The sequence below is a fragment of the Bicyclus anynana genome, chromosome 8 (assembly GCF_947172395.1).
Source record: "Bicyclus anynana chromosome 8, ilBicAnyn1.1, whole genome shotgun sequence".
NCBI lineage: Eukaryota > Metazoa > Arthropoda > Insecta > Lepidoptera > Nymphalidae > Bicyclus > Bicyclus anynana.
This window is the reverse complement of record NC_069090.1, coordinates 8,059,133-8,084,945: the sequence shown is the minus strand read 5'-3', so window position 1 is coordinate 8,084,945 and position 25,813 is coordinate 8,059,133. Positions and strand designations below refer to the sequence as shown.

General features: G+C 35.1%; 1 protein-coding gene across 1 annotated transcript; it reads left to right on the top strand.

The window, feature by feature from the left end:
- The first annotated feature begins 477 nt into the window (after positions 1-477).
- LOC112055697 (fatty acid synthase-like) lies at positions 478-25,402 on the top strand. The gene is made up of 39 exons (XM_052883269.1): positions 478-653; positions 1,476-1,668; positions 2,230-2,350; positions 2,928-3,131; positions 3,862-3,978; positions 4,056-4,234; positions 4,784-4,926; positions 5,767-5,970; positions 6,622-6,808; positions 7,776-7,938; positions 8,705-8,874; positions 9,151-9,302; positions 9,970-10,153; positions 10,545-10,693; positions 10,901-11,085; positions 11,612-11,731; positions 12,028-12,137; positions 12,658-12,848; positions 13,365-13,522; positions 13,694-13,948; positions 14,023-14,140; positions 14,456-14,707; positions 14,787-15,218; positions 15,309-15,458; positions 15,537-15,652; positions 16,177-16,327; positions 16,882-17,053; positions 17,804-17,916; positions 18,170-18,334; positions 20,056-20,231; positions 21,492-21,647; positions 21,740-21,934; positions 22,432-22,540; positions 22,641-22,791; positions 23,142-23,292; positions 23,444-23,591; positions 23,924-24,100; positions 24,446-24,548; positions 24,737-25,402. The coding sequence occupies exons 1-39, from the start codon at positions 504-506 to the stop codon at positions 25,324-25,326; spliced, it is 6,960 nt and encodes a 2,319-aa protein (XP_052739229.1). The 5' UTR covers positions 478-503; the 3' UTR covers positions 25,327-25,402.
- The last annotated feature ends 411 nt before the right edge of the window (positions 25,403-25,813 follow it).

Here is a 25,813-nt window from a genome sequence, read left to right as displayed (position 1 = left end):
TCGTATTCACAATTAATTTATTGTTAACTGATTAAAATTACAAACTAGCGTGTTTGGCATTGTGTGACAAATAAGTATCTACTTTAATAATTGGCTTAGTAAAAGTATATTTCTTAAAGAAAAAAAATATTTTTTTATCACTCTTGCCCTAGAAGGCAAGTTAGTGTACCAAAGTGGCGAAGTAACATATTATGAAGCTGTATTATTTTTTTCTGTTACCAACAAGCTTAACAAACAAGAAAACGAACAAACAAATCAATCATAAGTCTTCAAAAAATATCGTAAAACAGAGACTGTATGGTCAACGATCTTAGCTTGTCCCCGTTGTGGACAAATTAAAGATGTCGTAAAATGTTGTAGCAAACTTTTTTTGATAAAGTAATGATTTCATTATTAAAGTAGAACTATCAAGATTGTTTTAGATTTAAGTAACCTGCTGGATGGTTAGGGTAGGTCTGGGCCAGGGGTAGTCATTCCCCTTTAATATTAATCTTTCAGATGAGATGGCGCCAACACCGAAAAACTTGTCTCTAATAGACGAGGGACGCGCAGCAGACTATGGTTCAGACCAAAGAATCGTAATATCTGGCATGTCAGGTGCATATCCCGAGTCCAATAGTGTGAAAGAGCTTTCGGATATTCTCTACAACAAGGTACAGTTTAATTAGTTTATTTCAAACTAGCCAACGCTCCGCGGATGTATGTTTGGATGTTTGTTACTCTTTAACGCCGTTACTACTGAAGCGATTTGGCTGAAATTTGGAATGGAAATAGATTTTACTCTTTACTTTTTATCCCGGTTCAAAAATCCATGGTTCCCGAAGGATTTGTGAAAACTAAATTCCACGCGGACGAAGTCCAAAGTATAATGCTACAAACAGACGTCAAATTGGTAACATCCTTCTTTTTACGATGGCTTCCAAATAATGTTTAGGTAAGGTGATATGAATCAATGGGTGGTGATACCTCCCCGTGCATCGTAAAGCAGATATTTTCAGTATCATTAGAATCTGATAGTCTGACATGATATAGTATTTTTGCGTACTATAAATTTCTTTGACAGTATATCGTACGCAGACCCGAAAACTAGTACAATACTATATATTGTAGTGCGGTTGGCAACAATACTGATAGTGGTTGTTAAATAAATTAATATTATCACTGTAAGCCCACCAAGCCGTATTGGAGTAGTGTGGCGGGTCTTAGCTCTTTAAATAGGGAAATTCATTACAGAATGCAGGTCCTTGCATGTCATTCACTGGATTCTTAATGTTTATTTATTAACCAAACCTAACACAACCATGGCGATGAAAACATAAGTCACGGAAATGAAAGCCTGGGCAGGGCAAGGAAACTAAACTGTTTTAAAAGGCATAGCAATGATTTTTTTTCATTGCTGTTTTTAATTTATTGCCCGCCGTTGAGTAGGCTGATAATGATGATGAAGATGAATATAACAATGAAATTGTTCGCAGATAAATCCAGTCAATAATGAGAACTGCCGCTGGAAGTATGACCACCCTGAAGTGTCTCAGTACACCGGTAAAGTGCCCGGCCTTAACTTGTTCGACGCGCAGTTCTTCAGAGTCCATTACTATCTTAGTCACAACATGGAACCTATGGCCCGCAAGTTGTTGGAGAAGGCTTTCGAAGCCATTTTTGATGCTGGTGAGGCCTTTTTGTATGAGTTAAATTTTAATAAGGTTATTTCTTTATGAAACTCAAACAACTTAGTATTATAAAATCTTGAAACTGAAATTTACTCGTAAGTACGATACATGAAGCACAACAATTTATGTGTATTTTAAGAAATTAAATATTACGTGTAAGGAAAAATATCTTGAGGAAATCAGCATAACTGAGAATTTCCTTAATTCTCTACGTAAGTCTGCTGATTCGCCAAGTAAGTAAGGCCAGCGTGGTGGACTATTAACCTAATCTTTCTCATTCTAAGAAGAGACTCTTGCTAAACAGTGAGCCAAATATGGGTTGTTAATGATGATAATGATAATCTTAAATAAGAAAATCCAATCCTTACACGATTGCCGTCTCAAAAAAATCCGTGGAAAATCCTGTAAAAGAGGCATAAAAATATGTTTCAAGTCTAGTCTATAATTAGAAGTCAAATAGATTTTCCTGAAAAAAAAATGTGTAACTTAATCTAACGAACGCATAATTGAACTTTTTACTTATATGTTAGAATATGAATATGAAATTTTGTATTTACAGGCGTTTGTCCGGAAGAGCTTTCTGGGAAAAAAGTTGGTGTTTTCATCGGTAATGGTAACGCTGAAAGTGAAAAGGCTATTTTTGATGTTAATTTATCAAAATCAGGAGTCGGTTTGGTTGGGTATGTTGTGTGATGCTCGTACTAATTTTTTATCGTCCATCGTTGCTTCCATGATCGAATAAAAGTTATTCATGACCATGAACAAAATATTTATTCATGACCATAGAATATACTGTTCGAAATTTGATGTAAGTATGTCATATTCATGGCGAGTCGGACATAACTATGAACGAGGCAAACTATGGCGGTGGAGATTCCCTTCCAAGCCATCTTCCAGACTTTAAAGTGTCCGAAAGCAAATATGCCCCCTGAAAATTGTCCGACAAAGCATGGTTTTAAATTCTTTCTTTATGAACGCAACAGAAAAATCGTAAAGCAAACCTATAATAATATGAATAACTCAGAATACAGAAAACACCAGAAACCACGTTCAGAAATTATAAAGCACGCATTGTGTCCAAAAATTGTACCTGTATAGCACGTCACACACCTCATTCACAGAGAGACTAATCGTTTGTTCGTGAAATTAATTAATTTCAACGGCTTCATTCCTATGCTCGATCACATCTTCTGCACTTTTCCCAGAATTAATGCCGTGATTTTTCAAAGCTTTACTGTATTATCTTTGAAATTGCAGGTGTTGTAGAGCAATGTATGCCAACCGCATTTCTTATTGGTTGAACGTCAAGGGCCCTTCGCTGACCGTCGACGAGTTCTGCTGCAGCTCCACTAAAGCTCTGGAGCAGGGATACCTCGCCATACAACGCGGGGAGTGTGATGCTGCTATCGTTGGGGGATCAGCTCTCTGTTTGCATCCCCAGGCTATCTTACATTATGGAAGGTTCGTTATCAACCTATATTCGGCTCACTGCTGAGCTCGACTCGCCTCTCAGAGGGGTTAGGCCAATACTCCACCACGCTGGCCCAATGTGGATTGGTAGACTTCAAACACGCAGAGAATTAAGAAAATTCTCTGGTATGCAGGTTGCCTCACAATGTTTTCTTTCACCGTTTGAGACAAGTGATATTTAGTTTCTTAAAATGCACACAACTGAAAAGTTGGAGGTGCATATGAGTCATATCCAGACGCAGAGGTCATATCCAGTGTGCTATCACGGCTCCTATGTATGTAGTATGGAATGTAACTTATTATTTATTTATCTTTTCTTCAGCCAGTCTTAAGAACATTATCATCATTATCATAATCTAATTGTTCACAATACAATGCAAGATACCCAATACGCTGGCGCTATTACCCCATTGGATGGCAAGGCTAATTCTTTGGGCCAAATAAGCATTAGCTCTTGGGCCACCTGACGCATGGATTAATTTCAGACATAGAATTGAATTTTTTTTTGGTATTAGATAACCGTGGGCCTAAAGTCTCAAAGGCAAGCGCCGTATATACATAGTCATTGACACAGTATTTACGACGCTTTTAAAAATTGAGCATATTTCATTAAATAAACGACACAATTAAAAGAGTAGGTATTTACCTACTCTTTTAATTGTTGTATTTCTATACATTTTTAATTGCTAAAAATGAACCAAAAAATGTATCTAAATTTTAGAATTACGAAGATAAGTCTGGATGGTAAAACAAAATCGTTCGATTCTGAAGCTGCTGGGTGCGCTAAGTCAGATGCTATCAATGTTCTGTTCCTTCAGAAAGCTGAAAATGCTTTAAGGTACGTTGAAGAAAATGAAAATTTTAAGAAGGTGTTTGGTGACGTGACTACATATCCAGATATTAATATGATTTCAGAGCTTACGCCGACGTGGTGCATGTGAAGACTGAATTTATTTCAATACCATCTACAAAGACAGGTCCGTCATACGGTTTTTATCGGGATCCTGAAATAATGGCCAACTTTATGAGAAATTTCTACAAAGATACTAAAGTATCGCCACAAGACGTTGAATATGTGGAAGCTTTTGGTTCTGGTAAGTACTTATCTATACTAATATTATAAATGCGAAAGTAAGTGTGTCTGTCTGTCTGTCTGTCTCTCAGTCCGCCCGTCCGTCCATACAAAGTTTGTATGGAAAGCCCTTAATTTTAAAAATTTGTTCATCAATTATAAAAATACGAAATATAATGAAATTCAATAATTTTTAAAATTCGACCAGTTGTGGCGAGTTGAAAGTTTACATTTATTTCCATGTTTATAAAATCGCGGGCGTCCGCTAGTACTGTTATATTTTAATTTTTGATTTCTATTGTTTTTTTTTGTAAATTAAAAAAATCTTCGTTTATTAATTTCAAACGTAAACATAGATTAATTAACACTTTAATTATGAATGATGTGATCGTTGTGTGATGTGATGTGTCGGGCTTATTGTAGTATAATAAGCCCGACACATCCGCATTAAATTCGGCTTTTTTCAGATAACTTGTTTAAACATCCAATCTTAATGGACTTTAATCTGCCATTAAAAATACATTATGATGTAAAGAAAAATACCAATTAGGTAATTTCTTTTTTGTTACAGCGGAACCTGATGCAGATAAGGCAGAATTAGAGGCAATAGAAAAAGTTTATTGTAAAAACAGAAGAGATCCTCTTTTAGTGGGCAGTGTTACATCAAACATTGGATACGCGGAAGGTGCTTCGGGAATATCAGCAGTTACGAAGGTAACTAGAATTTGATTATTAGTATAATTATTAGGATTTTTATTGGTCCAAAGCAGACCAATAAAAATAAATAGAATCAGTTTTGTTGATTCAGTCATTATATCAGTCAGACCACTAGAAATAGATAGAATCAGTTTTGTTGATCCAGTCGTTGTCAGCCAGTGCAATAGCAATAAATAGAATCAGTTCTGTAGATTTATAGATATTCTGTAGATCCAGTCGTTATGTCAGCCAGACCAATAGAAATAAATACAATCAGTTTTGTTGATCCAGTCGTTATGTCAGCCAGACCAATAGAAATAAATAGAATCAGTTTTGTTGATCCAGTCGATATGTCAGCCAGACCAATAGAAATAAATACAATCAGTTTTGTTGATCCAGTCGTTATGTCAGCCAGACCAATAGAAATAAATAGAATCAGTTTTGTTGATCCAGTCGATATGTCAGCCAGACCAATAGAAATAAATACAATCAGTTTTGTTGATCCAGTGGTTATGTCAGCCAGACGAATAAAAATAAATAGAATCAGTTTTGTTGATCCAGTCGTTATGTCAGCCAGACCAATAGAAATAAACAGAATCAGTTTTGTTGATTCAGTCGTTATGTCATCCAGTGACCACCCAATAGGTTCATGAGTTTGCAGCGTTAACGGCAGGATATCCTATAAAACTGATCGTGTGTTGGTCTGCATGATGTCTTGCACACTTATTAGATGGTCAGTGGCTGACATTAGGCTGTGTAGCTTTGGATTACAAGGTCCTGGGACGAGCACAGAAATACTGAGCTGGGTTCTTTCATGAAAACGACTTTACCTAATGATAATTTTACGTTTGTTAACAGGTCCTGCTGGGGTTTCACTATGGACAGCTAGCGGGTAATTTGCATTGTGATTCGCCAAGAACAGACATAGATGCTTTACGTGATGGACGTATTCGTATTTTAACTGACCATCAGAGCTTTGGACGGCGCTACGCTGCTGTTAACACTATCTCTGTGACAGGAGTAAACTCTCATGTCCTATTGTATGGCCATTACAAACCAAAGGTAAGGTAAAAACACGTATAAAAATTAGATAAAAGTCAAGTATAAACGACAGTATCATGTACGACTTATAAGGATCTTATTACTTTTTTTTACAAAATACATTCTAAAAAAAGAACAATTAAATTACGACAGGCGTCCACATATCCGCATCGAACGTATCGGAAGCATCGGATCAAACGGATTTTTAATTTTAATTTAGATAAAATCCGTCCACATGCAGAAAAATCAAAAATTAAATATTTTTATACTACTCGGTCGTGATTAAAAGATGACAACGAAATTAAAAAAAATAAAACTCATGAGGGTGCCGGGTCCATCATGTGGCAGAGAGGTAACCTATGAACAGATCCCCGGACCAGTGGTTTAGGGTTAAGGAATTCCTTTAAAACCGGTTAACACTCTCTGTTGTTCTCCCTGCCCACCAAACTAGGCAAGATCCGACAAGAGCAGCCCTTGGCCACCCGTTCAAACAAAGAACTCGGATAGCGAAACAAAATACATTTATATCAAAGTCAATGTAACTTTACATGTCACTGTAAAATAATGACCACGCTCACGCAACCATGTTGTACGAGGAGTATAGCCGGACGAATTTCTCCGACTACCTTCTCCTAACACTATAATTAATCTAACTTGATCGAATATTTTTAGGACATAAATCGGTACAAGGTGAATTTTCCACAATTAGTTACTCTATCAGGCAGACAAGAAACTGCTGTAGATAAGATAATACAGGACCTGAAATCTCGTCCTGTTGATCCAGAGGAGTTGGCGCTTCTTCGTAATATACACAGAACTAGAATTACTTTTCATTTGGGACGAGGATTTGCTATTCTTGGTAAGTAATGTTAAATCTGATAAGATGTCTACAGTTTATTATTCATTTATGAATGAATGAAATAAAAATGTATAATGAATAAAAAACACAAGTAAGTACATAAATAAAATGAATGTACCTTTGAGAAAAATTGAAGTATCTGTGCGTGATTTCAAAATAACTGTTTTCTCAATTGTATGTTGTATCTCACATGTTGTTTTAGTACCCAAATAGAAAGCTATTTAGGTACTAAAACAACATACGACACTAAAGCCTGTCTGTTTGTTCGAGGTAATCTTTGGAACGACTGAACGGATTTTACTGTTGGATAGAAGCAGGCGTTACTTTGCGGAAGTTCATCATGATTATATAATGATTTATTTATTTTGCTATCATCCGCGAAAATTCGGCGAACCCATGCGACAACGTCACCCAGGTCCGACAAAAAAGATGTTGACTCTACAACGTGCAATTGCAAAGTCACTTTGCAATTGCAGAGTCAACATCTCCTGAGGATGCTCCGGTTTCGGGGTGAAACGTACGTAGAGAGTATTTTGTCGGACCTGGGTGACGTTGTCGCATGGGTTCGCCGAATTTTCGCGGATGATAGCAAAATAAATAAATCATTATATAATCAGGATTTTACTGTGATTTTTACTGGAATATAGAGAAAGTTAATGAACAACATAATATAGGCACCTTTTTATCGAGGAAAATTCCATGGTTCCCGAGAGAAAACTTTCACAAACGCATCCGCATATGCTGAATGATAAAGTGCGGCGATATAATGATAAATATGAGGTTTTATTACAATATGTAAAGTTTAGTTTTAATATCATAGTAGTTATTTTATGTCAGCCACTGACAATCAAGTAATCTCACATGCCTGCAGCACATTTTTATCGGAAGTCAACCCGTTAGCGCTGCAAGCATGTGATATTACGAGTACTTGATCATCAGTGGCTGACATCATACTGACTATTTTTAGACACAAATGAAAAGAACGAAACTGTTTGTCTTCATGAACAATTTAACTACTTTGACGGTGCCAAGCCGCCACTGTGGTTTGTGTACAGTGGTATGGGCTCCCAGTGGGCTGGTATGGGAGCTCAGCTCATGACGATCCCTGTGTTCGCTGCAGCTATTGAAAGGTAAGGGACCTTTACTTTCACAGTTTATGTATTTTACCGATTTATTTTCAATAAAAACGAAATTTACCTAACTGTTTATGAGTAGCAGTAATATTAAAAACTAAACGTACTTTACTACTACCAGGTAACTAATAATATTTCAATTTAATCAATACATTATGAAGTTAAAGATTCTAGTCCCCTTAAACACCTGTTGTAATTTTGTACGAGTAAAAGCACGATCACTAATATTTAAAAAGAAAGAAAAGAAAACTTGTGTAAGAGTATAAGACAAAGTAAAAGTTACAACAGTCCCTACTCTATGAAAACATGCCTATCTGGAACTTTTAAAAAGAAAGGGAAAAAAAGAAAACTTTTAAAAACGTCTACACTGCACAGCTCAGCATATGACTCATAACGTATCAAAGTCACTGACATACTTAGCTCAGCGAATGGCGAAGCTGAAGTGGCAATGGACAGACCACATAGTTCGAAGAGCCGTTGAAGGTCCCAAGGTGCTGGAATGGCAACCCCGCACTGGAAAGCGCACTTTTGGTCGACCCCTACTAGGTGGACCGAGGATATCAAGCGAGTTGCAGGGAGTCGCTGGATTCCGGCGCAGAGACCTTTGTACTTGAAGTCCAGGCAAGAGACCTATGTCCAGCAGTGGACGTCTATCGGCTGATAATGATGATGATGCTAATGAAGAAACTCCTATGGATAGTACAATAGGCATTATAGTTAACTAATGGGCAGTCAAATAAATAATTTTGTAATTTTATTGCAGATGCCGGCGTGTATTGGAGCCCAAAGGAGTGGATATAGTTCACATAATAACGTCTCCAGATAAATCTATATTCGATAATATTCTGAACTCTTTCGTTGGAATTGCTGCCATTCAAATTGGACTTACAGACATTTTGCGTGAATTAGATATCTTTCCTGACATGATCATAGGTAAGATATTCTAAATTAAATTAGAACAAGTAGCAACGTTTTTCTGTCTCTTGCTTTTTGTTCTCTTAAAACGAAGGGCTATTAATCTATTTCTACAGTAAGTAATCGAAAAATATATGTATGTTCCACTACGATAAACTCTAACATAGGACGTTTTTCATTTAGTAGCTGAATCGTTAAGTTCATGTAAACATATTTATAGCCAGTCTTAACTAAAATTTACGAAAATTGTCATTTCAAAACTGAGTCTAATCCAACTGCCATTACTATTCACAGGTCACAGTGTGGGTGAGCTGGGCTGCGCGTACGCAGACGGCTGCTTCACAGCCGAGGAGATGATCCTGTCTGCGTACAGTCGCGGGCTGGTCTCTGTGCAGACTCCCTTCATTCGTGGCTCAATGGCTGCTGTAGGAGTTGGCCACCAACAGGTATTAAACAACAGATAAAAAATCCCAGTGATGTTGAAATTATTATATTTAGAAATAGACAGAAATAGACAATGGAGACAGTGATAGCACAGTGAATATGACCTCTGTCTTTGATTCGGAGGACGTAAGGTCGAAAATTCAGCTGGTGGGAGGCTTCGGCCGTGGCTAGTTACCACCCTACCGACAAAGACGTACCGCCAAGCGATTTAGCGTTCGGGTACGATGTCATGTAGAAACTAACAGGGGTGTGGATATTCATTCTCCTCCTAGCAAGTTAGCCCGCTTCCATCTTAGATTGCATCATCACTTACCATCAGGTGAGATTGTAATCAAGGGCAATCAATCAATGTAATCGTTTATGTGCATTTTTAGAACTTAATTATGACGTGTCTCAAACGGTGATAAGAAAAACATCGTGAAGAAATCTGCATATCTCAGAATTTTCTTAATCATCTACGTGTGTGAAGTCTGCCAAACCGCATTGGGTCAGCGTGGTGGACCATTTGCCTAACCTCCACGTTGAGCACGAGTCTCCTCTCATTCTGAAACGAGACTGCTCAACAGTGAGTTGAATATGAGTTGTTGCTACGTTACGCAGGAAAACGTAACACTTTTCTAAACGTAAGCCTTTACACTCCAAAAGTCAGAGCTGTTTATTTTGTTCCAGATATCTAAAATGTGTCCACCTGAAATTGAAGTAGCTTGCCACAATGGTCCCGACTCCAGTACCATTTCAGGACCCGCCGATTTGATGAAGCAATTCGTGGCTCAACTCACTGCAAAAGGAATCTTTGCCAAGGAAGTGCCATGTTCCAACATTGCTTATCACTCAAGATACATAGCTGAAGCAGGTGCACATAGACTATCTATCTATAAATTATATATTGTCTGTGGATTTACAAGATGCAGGTCCTGTTCGATCTCCGTCTAAGCCGAATAAGGTTTTCTTAATTAGTCCGGGTCTGACTGGTAAAAGGCTTCGGCCGTAGTTAGTCCTACCGGTAAATATGTACCGCCAAGCAATTTACGGTTCCGGTTGCGTTCCGGTACTATATCATGTAGAAACCGAAAGGAGTGTGGATTTTCATCCTTCTAACTAGTTAGCCCGCTTCCATCTTAGATTGCATCATCATTTACTAGCAGATGAGATTGTAGCGAAGGGCTAAACTTGTAAAGAAGAAACATTGATTTTTTATCAATGTAAAAACGGTAATATTTTTTTTTTATAATTATCTGACATAGGTCCAGGCTTGCTTAAATATTTGTCTGAAGTGATCACATCACCCAAAGCACGCAGTAAACGCTGGATCTCTACATCAGTGCCAGAAGAGAAATGGAATGATCCCATTGCCAAATATTCGTCAGCAGAATATCATACAAACAACTTACTCGTAAGTAATATCATTATCAACTTAGATATTAATAATAATAATAGTTGATTTAAAGGTAAAACACTCAGTATAAAACATGCGTACACAGTACAAATTAAAATTAAATTAAATTACAATATTTAATTGACTAACTAGTAGGTATAGGTAGTAGGTTAAATGTGAACATTATTCTAAAGTCCCAAATTATATCAATACTTTTTGTTTCAGAATTCAGTACTTTTCGAAGAGATATTGAAAAAGATACCTTCGAATGCAGTGTTGGTAGAAATAGCTCCTCATGGACTATTGCAGGCTATTCTCAAGCGTTCTTTGCCGGAAAGTTGCAAACATATTCCACTGACTAGACGTGGCCACCCAAACAATACAAAGTTTTTACTAGAAGCCATTGGAAAGTAAGATTTATTCTTTACTATAAACCTACCACACTACAACAACTACTACTATTTTAAGGAATTAAATATGACGTGCCTCAAACGGTGAAGGAAAAGTATCGTGAGGAAACCTGCATACCTAAGATTTTTTTAAATTCTCTAAGTGTGTGAAGTCTGCCAATCTGCATTTTTCCAGCGTGGTGGACTATTAGTCTATTAGCCCTTTTCATTCTGAAATAAGATTCGTGCTTAACAGAGAACCGAATATGGGTTATTGATGATGATGATGATGATGATGATGATGATGATGATGATAATGATGATGATGATAAACTAGAATTTAGTCGATAAGCAAATGTTTATCATTTTTAGTCAAGCACCGGTAAATAAGTTGGAAGATTGCTAGATATATACTCCTACTTTGACTAAATAAAAAAAATAAAATAAAATAAGCTGAAGTGAGTTGCTAAGAATAGTCAATTTTCAGGCTACTTATTATTAGGTGGGATTGCAATTTGTTTGATAAATGTAAAAACTTATTTTACAGCCTCTATATGGAAGGATACAACCCGCAAGTTCAAGCCCTCTACCCAAAAATCGAATTTCCAGTTTCTACTGGAACACCAATGCTGTCACATTTAGTTGAATGGGCGCATAATGAAAAATGGTAAGTCTTCAACATAGAAATTACAGAAGCTGAAACTGAACTTTAAATAAATTACCTTTATCTAATAGTTGTATAATCTACAACAATAAAGGTGTGATTAGGCAAAATTCAAATAAGGATTTAGTTAGTATAGCAACTAAAATCAAATAATAAAAGACTTGTCTATTATATCACTAAACTACTAAATGCAGTAAGTAGTTACAGAAATTAAGGTAGTGTTTGTGTTTTTAATTTATTAAGATTGGAACACAAGGAATATAATAATCTCTTTTATTCACATAAATTAACCGTTTCAGGAACGTTCTCCTCTATGCCAATGCTAATAGAAAATCATCAGCTCAGTGTAAACATGTTGTCTCCGTGCTCGATGATGATCATTGTTATTTGAAAGGACATGTGATTAGAGGTAGATAAATTATTTTTTTCTGATTGGGTAACTAACTAACTAACAGTAACTGCAGCTGTATTACCAGGGAATTCAGACGGGGAGCTAAAAGCTAAGATGATAAGTTTAAATTTAAAATCCCCCAAATTATCTGACGATAGCAACGATCTATATTATCAAAATCAAACGATAATAAATTTGTTTCAATGAAGCTTAGTTTACAAGCACTTTCAAAACGTCTGGTAAATAATATTACTATCTATCAATCAAGCAATCTATAAATTAAACTTATGTAAGTTCTATAACAACTTTAAAGCACCTCCGAAAATAGCAGATATTTTAATCGATTTCTTGTAGACAAAGATGGTTAAGACACTTTGAATCTTCACCAATGTTTAATATTTGTAATAATAAACTTGTTGCCTGGTCTTCTCCGGTATTAACAAGTATTATCCAACCTTTTAACATCAAGTACAACGAATAGGTACTTTAGATTAGAAAGTATTTCAGTTTGGTAGTACCATCTATGTTTCAATTTTAGAAAAGAACGTATATCCGTTCGCTGCCACACTAGTGGCAGTTTGGGACACGTTGGCCATGGTCCTCGGATTGCCGAAGAAACAGTTCTCGGTCCAGTTCCGTGATGTGCACTTACATTCCCAGCCTGTGCTCAACGAGCGGAGACTGTTACGATTGAACGTATCGATACATAGAGGGAAAGGGCGCTTCGAGGTAATCCTGTATATCTTTATCATCAACATCATCATTCTATCGACCAACTGTGACTGTGTTTTCCGGTCGCCATTCCAACATTATAGGACTTCAATTCTTCAATCTTCTTTCTGTATCAACTTATTGTTATTTTATTTCAATATTATATTTAATCATCTATCACAAAATAAAATTCATGTGATATTATGACTATGAAACCTCAGTAGCTGAATTACTCGAGACTGAGCTGAAAACTAAGAGAGGCAAAAAGAAGAAGAGGACGACGGTGTATAAGTCACGTCAAAAAACACGATAGTCATAGTTTATGAACATTTTTGTTTTTTTAGAGCTTGCCAAAAGACAATATAAATAGAGAATAACCAAAAGACAGAATAAATTAATGATAATAATCCATTTACATTAATAATATGTCTGTTATAATCATAGATTTACGATTCGGTATAAGTACCTAATGGCATCATTATAACAGACATATTTCGATAACATGTACTTAATATATTGAAACAATTATTTTAGGTTTTGCATGACAATGTTAAAGTGGCAACTGGTTTCGTTGTTGGTGAGATAGACACAGAGATAACAAATGTTAAAGAGGAAGATAAATCTGAAAATGTTATGGAGTTCAAATCAAATGACGTGTATCAGTTACTGTATGCCAGGGACTATACTTACTCGTAAGTTTAATGCAATAGAACAAGAAAGATGAAAATAAACAAATATTTTGGATTCTAGATAACAACGTGGGAAAATAATTTAACTTATATTGCAATCAACTCAAGTTTGTTTATTTATATTATACTTATTAAAAGAACAGCAATGATTAATTGTATTTTTAAATCTTTTAGGAATCAGTTCCGCAGTATTTATAACGCCGACATATCATTTACTAAAGCTAATCTAATTTGGCAAGACAATTGGGTTACTTTGATCGATGGTATGATACAACTTAACACACTTAGACGACTTCATGAAAGTGTTTCACAACTTAGTTTTATAAGAACTATCAAAATAGACGTCGATGATCATTTATCAAATAAAACATCGATAGAGAATACTTTTGTACTACCAGCATACGTATCAGATCTTACCGACAGCACTAGGTATGTTATTATAATTTTTATACGTGTAACTCTTAAATAGTAGACAAATACAAATAATAATATTATGTGTTTAGATGCGGGGGTGTCTTGATGGAACAAATGCAATTTCATGACTTGCCGATATTGAACAAAGAGAAAATCACTTTCAAAACTTTGCAATTTGTCCCACACTGCTCTACCAACCAAATCAATGTGAGTGTTATGGATAACCATTATTGACTTTCAATTATTGTGTTTTTGTAATTTTCATTGATAAGATAATAATTGAAGTTTGCATTTCAAGATACGAGTATATGTAAAAAAAAATTAAAAATACTTTGTTCAGATGCGTGGCTAATTTCCCTCCAAAGTTTTTACAATGCTTCAAAAATAATTGCAATGTTAGATTTGAATGTTTAATAATGTGAGACTGCTTTTTCTCACGGTCAGGATTAATTTGATGCCTTCATCTATAAACAATATTTGTTACTTACTTTACCTAGTTAACCCTTAATTATAATTTTACAGGAAACTTCAGCGATATACGTATTTTTGCAAATACTGGCAGAAAATTTAAACAAAAGAATCATTAATATTGTTGAGGTCATAGAATACAAAGGTCAAAACAGATACAAAAATATCCAACAGATTATTCATGATATACCAAAAATACAGGTCAACTTTTCACAAATTTGTCGGGATGATTTGACTAAAATGCCTGATGATTTTCTTGAAGGCTGTGATGTGCTGCTGATAACGAATCTAGCTGCTGATGATAATGTAAGTATTGCACTTCGTAAGACATATTATGAAAAACTTAAAACTATAAGAATAGTGATCAATGTGTTTATTTTTTTAGATATGCCAATTATTACATAAGCTACTGCGTCGAGATGCTTACCTGATAAATAGAGAAGAGTGCGCAGAATTGACGATCATTCGTCCTTCGTTACTATATCGAAATATGTGTGCCCACACAATTGGGTCTTTACGTCTGGAGCTAAATGTATGGCAACCTTCCGATGTTACGGCTGGTACTAGTGCTGTCACTGTGTTTTCACAGGCTGATCTCACCAAACTTTACGCGCAACTGTCTACCCTTCCACCGAGGCATAATCTTATCATACTAACATCGAAACCCCTATTAACCGGAATAAAAGATCTCATTAAAGAACGGAGAAATAAGGATAATCGTAAAATCAACGTTTTAATTAATAGTCATGAAATGTTTGATGAACAGTGTTTAAATAAAGTACAATTTACAGATTTTGCTATAAATATTTTAGAAAAGGTATGTATAAATAATATACATTATATCATTTAAAGTTTAAACGATTTCTTCTCGTGTATGTAATACTAAACATTGTTTTAAATGTTAAAGGGCACCTGGGGTGGAGAATATTATTTGCCAATTCAACAAAAAAGTATCACAGGTCGAGAAATGGCTTTGGAAATGAAAAGGTTAGGCGACATTGAATCTTTGCATTGGACAGAAGTTAGTGACACCAAACATGAAGGCATTTCAGTAAAGGTAAAGTGTTCAAACTTTTCGCCCTAAACAAAACTACTTTTGAATGAGTTTAACGTAATTATGTTATTATTTTTTAAGGTTCAATATATGGGTTTAAATGACGCATATGTAAAGAAAGTATTAAAAGTAGCTGTGAGTGGGAACAATACTGATAACAATAGAATTGAATATGACTTCAGTGGTACAACGGAAAAGTAGGTATATTTGTATAAAAAGCGTTTATTTCATATTTGAGTTAGTATAATTTATTCAACTTTACAAAGAGGAGTACGATAATAATAATCGAAACTCACATCCTACTTCCTACTAATATTATAAACGCGAAAGTTTGTATGGATGTTTGGTGTATGTTTGGGTGTTTGTTACTCTATAACACCGCTACTACTGAAGCTATTTAGCTGAAATGGGTTCCCTAGATTTGCGAAAACTGATGATTTTGATGATATGAATGTTTGTTACTCTTTCATGCCTTAACTACTGAACCCAATTAGCTGAAATTTGGTATTAAGCTATATTATAGCCTGGATTAATACATAGACTACTTTTTATCTCGGAAAAATCCATGGTTCCCGAGGGATTTGTGTAAAACTAAATTCCACGCGGACCAAGTCGCGGGCGTCCGCTAGAGTCATATAAATCTATGTCTGAGCAGATGTTAGGTTATTTTTTTTGTATGTTATTTAGACATAATTTAAATCGTATATTTGTTTTGTTTTAGAAAAGTGCGCGTGATGGGTATTGCACAAGAACAGTCGATCAGCACTAGTGTCAAAGCCAAGCCCGAACTAGTTTGGCCAGTACCGGACCATTGGACTTTGGAGGATGCGGCCACCGTTCCTTTGGCTTATTGCATGGCTTTCTACTGTCTTGTACGTCAGATATTTTACTAGCTTCCGCTCTCGACTTCGTCCGCGTGAAATAGTTACTTAATTTCTTTGGGCTAACACTTTTGCGAAACATTAACCATTTACGCAGCGCACGCAGCGTAAGCTCCCAATAGGAAAAAATCCCCCGATTTTGAAACGTTCTTCAATGGTGCTCCGCTCCTATTGGTCTAACGTGATAATTTATAACCCAAAAGCCTTCCTTCAAACTGGACCAGTATTTCCTTCCAGCTTTATATTATTAGTAAATATAGATTACTCAAGTGAATTAATTGAATTAAACAATAAGTATGTACATCGTATCAGTAACGGTTCTTTATCGCCTTTAAAATAATTTTTGATTCTTATATTCTTACCAAACCCTCAGACCAGTTAATTCGTTCTGGAGTTATAAATGTACCTATTCTGACTTTGATTAATATAACTTAATTATCATCGTATAGTTACGAGTACACTCAAAGAAATAAGGATAATTGAAACAGCCCAGACATACAGACATACAGTAAAATCATTTATGTATTGATTTTTTTTCTTTACAGTGTTTCAGAAGTCGGTTGTATCGTGGAAACAGTATTCTCGTGCATGGAGGAGCGGGAGCTCTGGGTCAGGCAGTTATCTCTATTGCGCTAGCACATGGGTGTGACATTTATACAACAGTCAGCAATACAAAGAAGAAACAATTTTTGCTGAAGTTATTCCCAGAACTAAAAGGTCTGATCGATATAAAATTTCTTGTTATACTCGTTGTTCAAAATATTAATACAAAGAAAAATAAAACTAAAATAGCACCAGAAAAATCCAGTGTTAACGTAGAAAAATACTTAAGAATGTCATAAGAACATAAAATAATATAATAATAAAATAATAAATAATAATTGTAAATAAAATTAAATTGTTCCTAGAATAGATTTTATGTTTAGGATATTTTTAATTTTGTTTTTTGACTAGTTAATTTTTATTTTTATTTTTTTTGTGTATTCTAATTCTTGATTATTGTTATTAATTTATTTGAATTGTTTATTTTAATTTATTTGACTTAGTTAATGTTAATTTATTCTTAATTTTTAATTTGAATTGAATTTATTATTTTTAAATTATTTTAATTGTTTAATATTCATTTTGCAATTTTAGATTTATTGTTGTAATTATTATTTCTGATTGCTCGAGAAACGAATTGGGAAACTGTAATGTTTCTCTGGGCATATTTCATGTGTATAAATAAATAAATAAATAAATAAAATAAATAAATAACTGGAGTACGTAAACTCTTTTAACAGAATCGTAACGCCAGAATACCCCTGAACGAATTTAGACTATACATAATGCTAAATTTACCAAAGTTAGAGATAGATCTCAGGTGGATACAAAACAAAACATTTCAAGAACCTCAGATAGGTCTTCTTAAGTTATGAAATCCTTTAAAATAAATAAAGATTTCTTATTATTTATTATTGTTTGTAGCGGATCAAATCGGCAATTCTCGTGACTGCACTTTTAAAGATATGGTTCTCAGAGGTACCAAAGGAAATGGTTGCAATATTGTAATCAGTTGCGTCTCAGGAGAGCAAAGAACTGTAAGTCATTAAAAAATTCTTTCATTTCAATTTTACTTTATCCAGTTGGTGTAAGAAGTTAGTTATTGTTATTCTTTTAAGCTCATGTCTCGATGACATTAACATAAAAGTAAAATATTCTGTGTATTCATTAAATGTTAAATTCATACTTTGTTTTTGATTATGTGCAAAGTAAAAGGGTTATCTATTAGGTAACATGTAAATACTAAGCTTAAAAAATATATTTAAACTATTTATATTATTTGTAATTTAGGCTTCACTCTATTGCTGCTCACCATTTGGATTCATTGTCGACACGTCAGTGTTATTGGATAAAGATGATTACATCTTTGAGATGTATAGTTTGGACAAATGTGGTTCTTATTGTACACAACAATTTTCCACATTATTCGAGCCTCAAAACGTTAAAGATTTAAAAGTAAGTGTAACTATTAATATCATCATCATCATAATCATCATCATCATCATCATCATCATCATCATCATCTTCTTCTTCTTCTTCTTCTTCTTCTTTTTCTAGTATCATATTCTATCGAAGATCATCAACCGTTAAAGCTAATTTGACTCCATTCATCACTACTTAAAACAGTAGGAATCTCAAACTGATATAAATATCATCAGACTCGTATTATTTGGTAACAATCTATACTGGTAAAATATAGATACGTAGAACAAAGATTTTTGATTCTAAGGATATTGCTTGAACGAAGGAGTGTGAAAGCTGGCAAAGTTAAAAGCAATTATTTTATTTGAAGAAGAATCTTATTTAATTGTCATAAAATACGATTAAATGTTCAGACGCCTGTTAATACTTATCCGCAATTATTCAGAAAGTATCAATTGATAAATTAAGGACTTTAGAGTAAAATTTCGGCAACTGCTCAGGCATTCTGTTAACTTTAATAATACATATGTAAATGGTTGGTAATGGTACATCAAATTAACTTAATAACCCCAGTAAAACTTGTTGAAAAAATAAATTTAATCGGTGAGTGCAATTTCGTTTCAAATCATTGATTTCAAATAGCCGCATCCAACAAGTTTCGAGAAAATGGTGACAACGAGAGTACTAACTATATTAGAACCTCGCGATTTCACGCATTCCGTGGGAACACAGGGATAAAATATATCATATGATAATGTATCATCAACAGGCTGTATTCGTCCACTGCTGGACATAGGCCTTTCCGAGAGCGCGCCACCACACACGATCCTCCGCCTTCCTCATCCAGCCACTACCCACTACCTTCTTGATGATGATATGATATAGCTGGAGGGCGTCCTACACTGCTCTTGCTGGTATGTGGTCTCCACTCCAGAACACATTTGCCCAGCGGTCATCTGTTCTACGACAGATATGGCCCGCCCACTGCCACTTCATTTTGCTAACTCTTTGACCATCAATTATTTTCGTTTTCCTACGGCTTTCCTCGTTCCGGATTTTATTCTTCAGAGAGACTTCTAACATAGCCCTCTCCATAGTTCACTGAGTGACTTTAAATTTGTGGATAAGGCCAATCGTCAGTTTCCACGTTTCCGCTCCGTACGTCATCACAGGCAGGACACACTCATTAAAGGCTTTGAGGTATTGACGATTTGAAGACCCAACGCAATTTCCCAAATGCTGCCCAACCAAGCTGAATTATTCTCTTAGCTTCCTTGTCGAAGTCATTCCTACCTAGTTGTATCACCTGACCGGGATAGTTCTATTCCTAAACTACTTCGATGCTGGCATTATCGATAATTATGGGCATCGTGATGACATGCTCATTGAGCATGATTTTGGTTTTATCCATGTCCATCACTAAACCCACTTATCTGGAGGAATAGCTAAGATCAGTCAGTATTTTCTCAAAATCTTGCAGCGTCGTCTGCAAAACGCACGTGTGAAATGTATTCTCCGTTTATGTCGACACCCCGACAAAGTGGTATTAGGGGGTAATCTTTGGATCTACTGAACTGATTTTGAAAATTCTCTCCACCACAAGATAGCTAAGTTATTTGTGAGTGTAATAACCTATATTTTATTCCTGTATTCTCATGGAAAAGGGGCTACGCGGTTGAAACCGCGGGGCGAAGGCTGGTACTTTATATGTATATTAGAAGAATTATAGATAATGAACTTATCGTTAATATCAGAGGCTACAGTTAATGGTGAGTGACGGCATTGCGCGCGGGTACGTGCGCCCTCTGTCTCGAGTGGTGTACGCTGCGGGAGAAGTGTCGCGTGCGCTGCGCCTGCAGGCGGGCAGCAAGCACACCGGCAGGGTGCTACTGCACTTCCAAAAGGACAACGGACCCCAGGCTCACAATAAGTAAACATCAATTATTAAACATTTTTTTAATAGGCTACTCGCCTGCTGTACAAAACTAATAAGATTTTTTGCATATAGGCAGTTTAGATGCCTAAAAACTCTAATCACATTTTTGTTTGTGAAAATAATCTCGTAATTGTAATATTTTTATAAAACAAAATTGTATTTTTATCACGTCATCGCAAACGCCAATCATAAACTGTGACGTCTTTCGCTACAAGGCATCGGTTCGTGATTGGCGCATGCGGTGACGTGATATATCACATCACTGCAAACGTCAATCACGCTGTTATCTCTATGAATGACGTCACTTGCTAATGTGTTGTGTTTCGGCGGCAAAAATTTACGTAGATATTTTTTTAATTCATATTAAATTTTTTACTGGTTATTATTGACGGGACAAAATAAATATAGCTTATAATACTTCCATAATTTAGTTTAAACACTGTTTACAAAAAAGGCAAGTAGCCTATTATTTGCAAGTTAACCCTTGACTGCAATTTCACCTGATGGTTATTGATGATGCAATCTAAGATGGAAGCGGGCTCACTTGTTAGGCGGAGCATGAAAATCCACACCCATTTCGGTTTCTACACGACATCGTACCGGAACGCTAAATTACTTGGTGGTACCTCTTTGCTATGTAACTAGCCACGGCTGAAGCCTCCCACCAGCCAGACCGGGGCAAATTAAGAAAACCTCAATCAGCCCAGCCGGGGATAGAACAAAGGACCTTCGTCTTGTAATGTCATCGCGCATACCACTGCGCCACGGAGGCCGTCAAAAATCCATTATCTGGCTCTGACTCTCTATCTTTCTGACATAATTCTAGTTCTATGTGTAATTTCGTTTTGATTCAATTTGGATGTTTACATAAAGGAAAATTCGTACAATGTAGGTATAGAAAATCCTTATAAATTGTTTCTGTTCTTACCTATTTTTAACATCTATTGATCTTTGCTATCAAAATTTAATTATAATATTGAATAGGTATATCATTTAGAAAAGGGCACATATCTGATATTCTTTACATGCATGTCGCAAATATAAAATATTTAATAACATATTCAGATTAATTTTAAAATAAATAAATTTAGTAATTTTCATAGGTTAATTAACACCAAAATGTAACACAATAGTTACTTTAAAATTATACACTGCTTTAGAAGATATTTAGTGTTTTTTTAAATTCCTGGACATTTAAATTTTCAGACATGTGTCCTTTTCAAAATTGCATAGTTATTCTATTGTATTCTTTAGTTTCAGAATAGAATGCTCGACCGATCGCTGGCAAGTGTTGTTGTTAGATAATGAGATTCTGGGCGTACAATTAGTTGAAAGGTTGATAAATCGAGGTGCTAGAAAGTTTTCATTGCATTTCTCTAATAAATCGAGCACCGTTTTGTCTAAGCTGAGGTAACTAAAATAACGTTAAAAATATCGAAATCATGTATGTATGTCTTGAAAGTCAAAGATACTTAGTCTGTAAAATCATAAATATTTTACAGGTCCTGGCAAAAACAAGGTATTCAGTGTATAGTATCATACGGATCTACTTGGAATGGAAATATTTTTAAAAATGTAAGCATGGAAGATGTGGAAGGAATATATTGCGTATTACATTCAAATACACAAAGTGATAATGTTTTAAAGTACTTGGAAAAACTAACAGTGTCGATTCAGAAACTGAATAGGTCTTTAAAGTAAGTATCTGGATCTTACCGTTATGGATACTATCAGATATCTTATATATATATTGTCAGACATTTTATCATCATCATCATTATCATCACTATTAAACTTTATTCGGCTCACTACTGAGCACTAGTCTAAGGATGGGAGAGTTTAGGCCAATAGTCCACCACGCTGGCCCAATGCGGATTGGCAAACTTTACACACGTAGAGAATTGAGAAAATTCACAGATATCCCACGATGTTTTCCCTTCACCGTTTGAGACACATGATATTTAATTTTTAACTGACTTCAAAAAAAGGAGGAGGATCTCAATTCGTCTGTATGTTATAAAATGCATATAACTGAAAAGTTGGAGGTGCATGCCCCGGACCGGATTCGAACCTACGCCCTCCGGAATCGGAGGAAGAGGTCATTTTCACTGGGCTATTACGGCTCTTTACATATTTTAAATAGATTAGATTATACACAGATATTTTATAATAGCAGCCATTGTTCTATTTGCAGATATTTTTCTGTAATTGATGCTAGAAACAACGTTAATGAACTAATAAAGCTCGCAAAACCACATGAAAGTTTTACTTCTATCAAACTGCCACCATTGAAAGTACAACTCGTAAGTAGAATTAATTCATTTTGGTTAAGTTAATTGATATCTTTACGAGTATCTTGAAAATTAAACTATGATTTTAACTGCATTTTTTTACTTCATACAGAATGAAAATTATATTAATAATAAAGAATTCATATCAATAAATGAAGCCGTCGATGCAATAGAAAAAGCGTTATGCTACAAACAACGCGTTGTAGAGGTGTGTAGAGTAAATGAATCTAAAGGCATATTGAAGGAAGTGGCTGATATAGCAGGTATTTTAAATTTTAAATTACATTATCTATAAACTGGTCAATATTAGATTCTAGGACAATAACGTAGATATATATAATTATTCTAGGATCTAGTTTTTGACTTTAACCATTCGCTGCCTGCGAGTATTTTATCAGTGAGCCCGTCTGCGTTGAAGAAGCCGACAGTCAGCGAATGCGGTTTTAATCTACCGTTGTAAGCCATTTAAAAAATCTTTATATTCCTCTATCGCGCGAAGCATGATACTGTGCTCGCCTATTTCCCTTAGTGGTAGTTATATTTTTTTACATGTCACGTAACGGATACGATGGACGACCGGTCGTCCATTTAGGAGTTAAATGTTATTCCTCAGGTTTGACAGTACCCGACGATGTCCCACCAGAAGCAACACTCAAAGATTTGGGTCTTGATCTCACTAAGTCACAAATTGTTCGGACTTGTTTGTATGATGACTATAATATATTACTAGACGAGAGTACAATTCCATTGCTAACGATTAAAGAGTAAGTGTTTATTAATTATTGATGCTTATCACTTGATTTATTTTATACCAGGCTTAAGGCCAGACTTTTATGCAATTTAATCCTTATTTAATTTAAATTATCAAATTTTACGAAATTTTTACAATTACAATATGTGTTATAACTCTTACAGTATTCGAGAATTAGAAGATGGCATGTTACAAAAACGATCTATAGAGACGGACGATCTAAAAACATTTTTCTCATATATAGAACAAGATGCAATCCAGGCTACTGCGGATATTATATTATTGCCTACATTAACTACAAGTGCTGATTTGGTGAGCAAATTCATCTTTGGTTAATATTCTAAGATTCTTCCTTCTGCCTTCTTTTAGAAATCTACAGTACATGCATACTTTTAGAAAAGTACAGATTAGATAAGGAGCGGTTATTGTGTATTGAAGATGTTACTGTATTGAGGATTTTTTGATCTGGATAGCTTCGTCACATTTGAGACGGAAAATAGCAAAATGAATGTTTAGTTATTGTACATAATTTCCTTCTAGACTTCTAGACTATAGTAATGCTTGATTTTGTTACCCGACTTTAAAAAAAGGAGGAGGTTTCTCAATTCGAGCGTATATATATATTTTTTGTAATAATATTACAGAGAGGTGATGAATATGATGCTGGGCATGCATTTTTGTGCATAATTCCTGGTGTAGAAGGACTACACGTACGATTCCGTGAGCTTAGTGAACGACTCAAGTTACCCGCAGTAGTATTGCAGCCGGGCTTAGACAGACCACATGAAACTATACAAGAAATGGCACAAAGATACACTGAGGTCAGCCAAACTAATTGGTTTGTTTTTCAAGGCATGCTAAATCTTACAAGGATCTTATATTATTACCGATCGATCTATCTACTTCTGGTTTTTCCATCACCTTGAATGTTGTCTGAAGAGCTTCGTAACTTTAGAATTTAATCTAGCAATTCCAATAATCGGTATAGACCCGTCTGTAATCCCAGAAAAGTACCTGGCTTAGGTATATTTGAAGCTGGTTAGCTAAATCTAAAATTTACTGCTTAATGCAAAGAGGTATAGATTTATAGATTTGTTATCTTCTTGAAATATGGCATACAGCATTAATACCGCGAAAAGAGATTTCATATTAATCTTTTGTTTTAGATTCTTCTCAAAAAGACTCAAATGAAAAAGCGCTTTTATCTTCTTGGATATGAAAGTGGAGTTCTGGTAGCTCTTGAAATGGCTGGGATTCTTGAGGACCATGGTAAGATATGTTAAAACTAAATATTTTTTTTTAAACTGAGTATTCTATTTTGTTGAATTATACAAAAATTATATTTACTAAAATTTCTGTTTTTCATTTACAAATAAATGAGTAAAATTATGTATGTTTATATGAATGGCATTAAAGACAATCAACAAAATAGTTATAGTAAGTTTTATTGTTTATAGGTTTAACTGGCACAGTATTCTGCATCGGAGGTGCCCCGGGAGAGGTCCAAGCGAAATTTGAAGAAACATTCGCAGAATTTGAAACAGAAGAGTCAATGCAAATTGCAGTGGCACGCCACATGTTTACTCTATTGATAGACGATGACGATTTAAAAGATCTAGAACACGAACTCAAGAATAAATCAACATGGAAAGAAAAAGTATCTTTGTGCGTTCAGAAACTTCAGGGACGTTTTAACCATTCAATTCAATACTCGCAGGAATTCATTGAAGCAGCTTATGGGAGAATTGTGCAAACAAGGCGTTATAACTCAGAGCCGCGGTCTCTTCACTCTCTTCTCATATCTATTCGACCTTGGTCACCATCATCAAGTCCTATTACATCTCACTCTTTACAAAACCACTCACAGCAACAAGTCATAGAGTATGAGTTGGAAGCTCCATTGGCTTATGCTGCACGAGATTTGCAATGCGCTGCGATTGTCAACCGCCATTTAGATAGAGAACTATTGGAAGAGTTTGATAAAAGAAACTTGTGCGAAACTTACATCACTGATGCTGATTCCTTCATGACTGTTGTTAATGAATGACTTATTATATTTATGTTGTTTAAAATAATCACCTACATGTTATAAGGATTTAATAAAAGTATTTATGGGTTGGCATTTTCAACTTTCAGTTATACCTTTTTTTTCTTGAACCTTAGGGTTGCTATACTTTGTTTTTTTATTTATTACTTTTTTAGGCTTGAGGGTTCACAGAGTGAGGGTTCTTTACCACCTTTAAATGTATAGACAATTCTTATTTTTTCATCAAGTCCTCATCTGTAGTAACAAAATTAGATGCAGTTCAAAAAAATACTAGATACAGTAAGTTTACTACGTATACTACCAATAAAGATTAGGTAGACGTACCTGCACCTAGCACCTAGGTATGAATAATCTCTCGCAACAAAACAACTCGCTACGTCGAAGATGTCGATATTATCCTTGACATCTCTAAGCTAGTTTCACACTATAAGTAGCTTACACTGCAGTTCCTATTTTTAACCGAGTTCAAAAAAAAGGAGAAGTTCTC

Excerpts from the sequence above, each read along its gene's own strand:
- LOC112055697 (XM_052883269.1), top strand. The coding sequence starts at position 504 with ATGGCGCCAACACCGAAAAACTTGTCTCTAATAGACGAGGGACGCGCA. Across the intron at positions 15,459-15,536 it reads ATGAAGGCATTTCAGTAAAG|GTTCAATATATGGGTTTAAA; the intron begins GTAAAGTGTTCA and ends TTATTTTTTAAG. Across the intron at positions 17,054-17,803 it reads GTTATTCCCAGAACTAAAAG|CGGATCAAATCGGCAATTCT; the intron begins GTCTGATCGATA and ends TATTGTTTGTAG.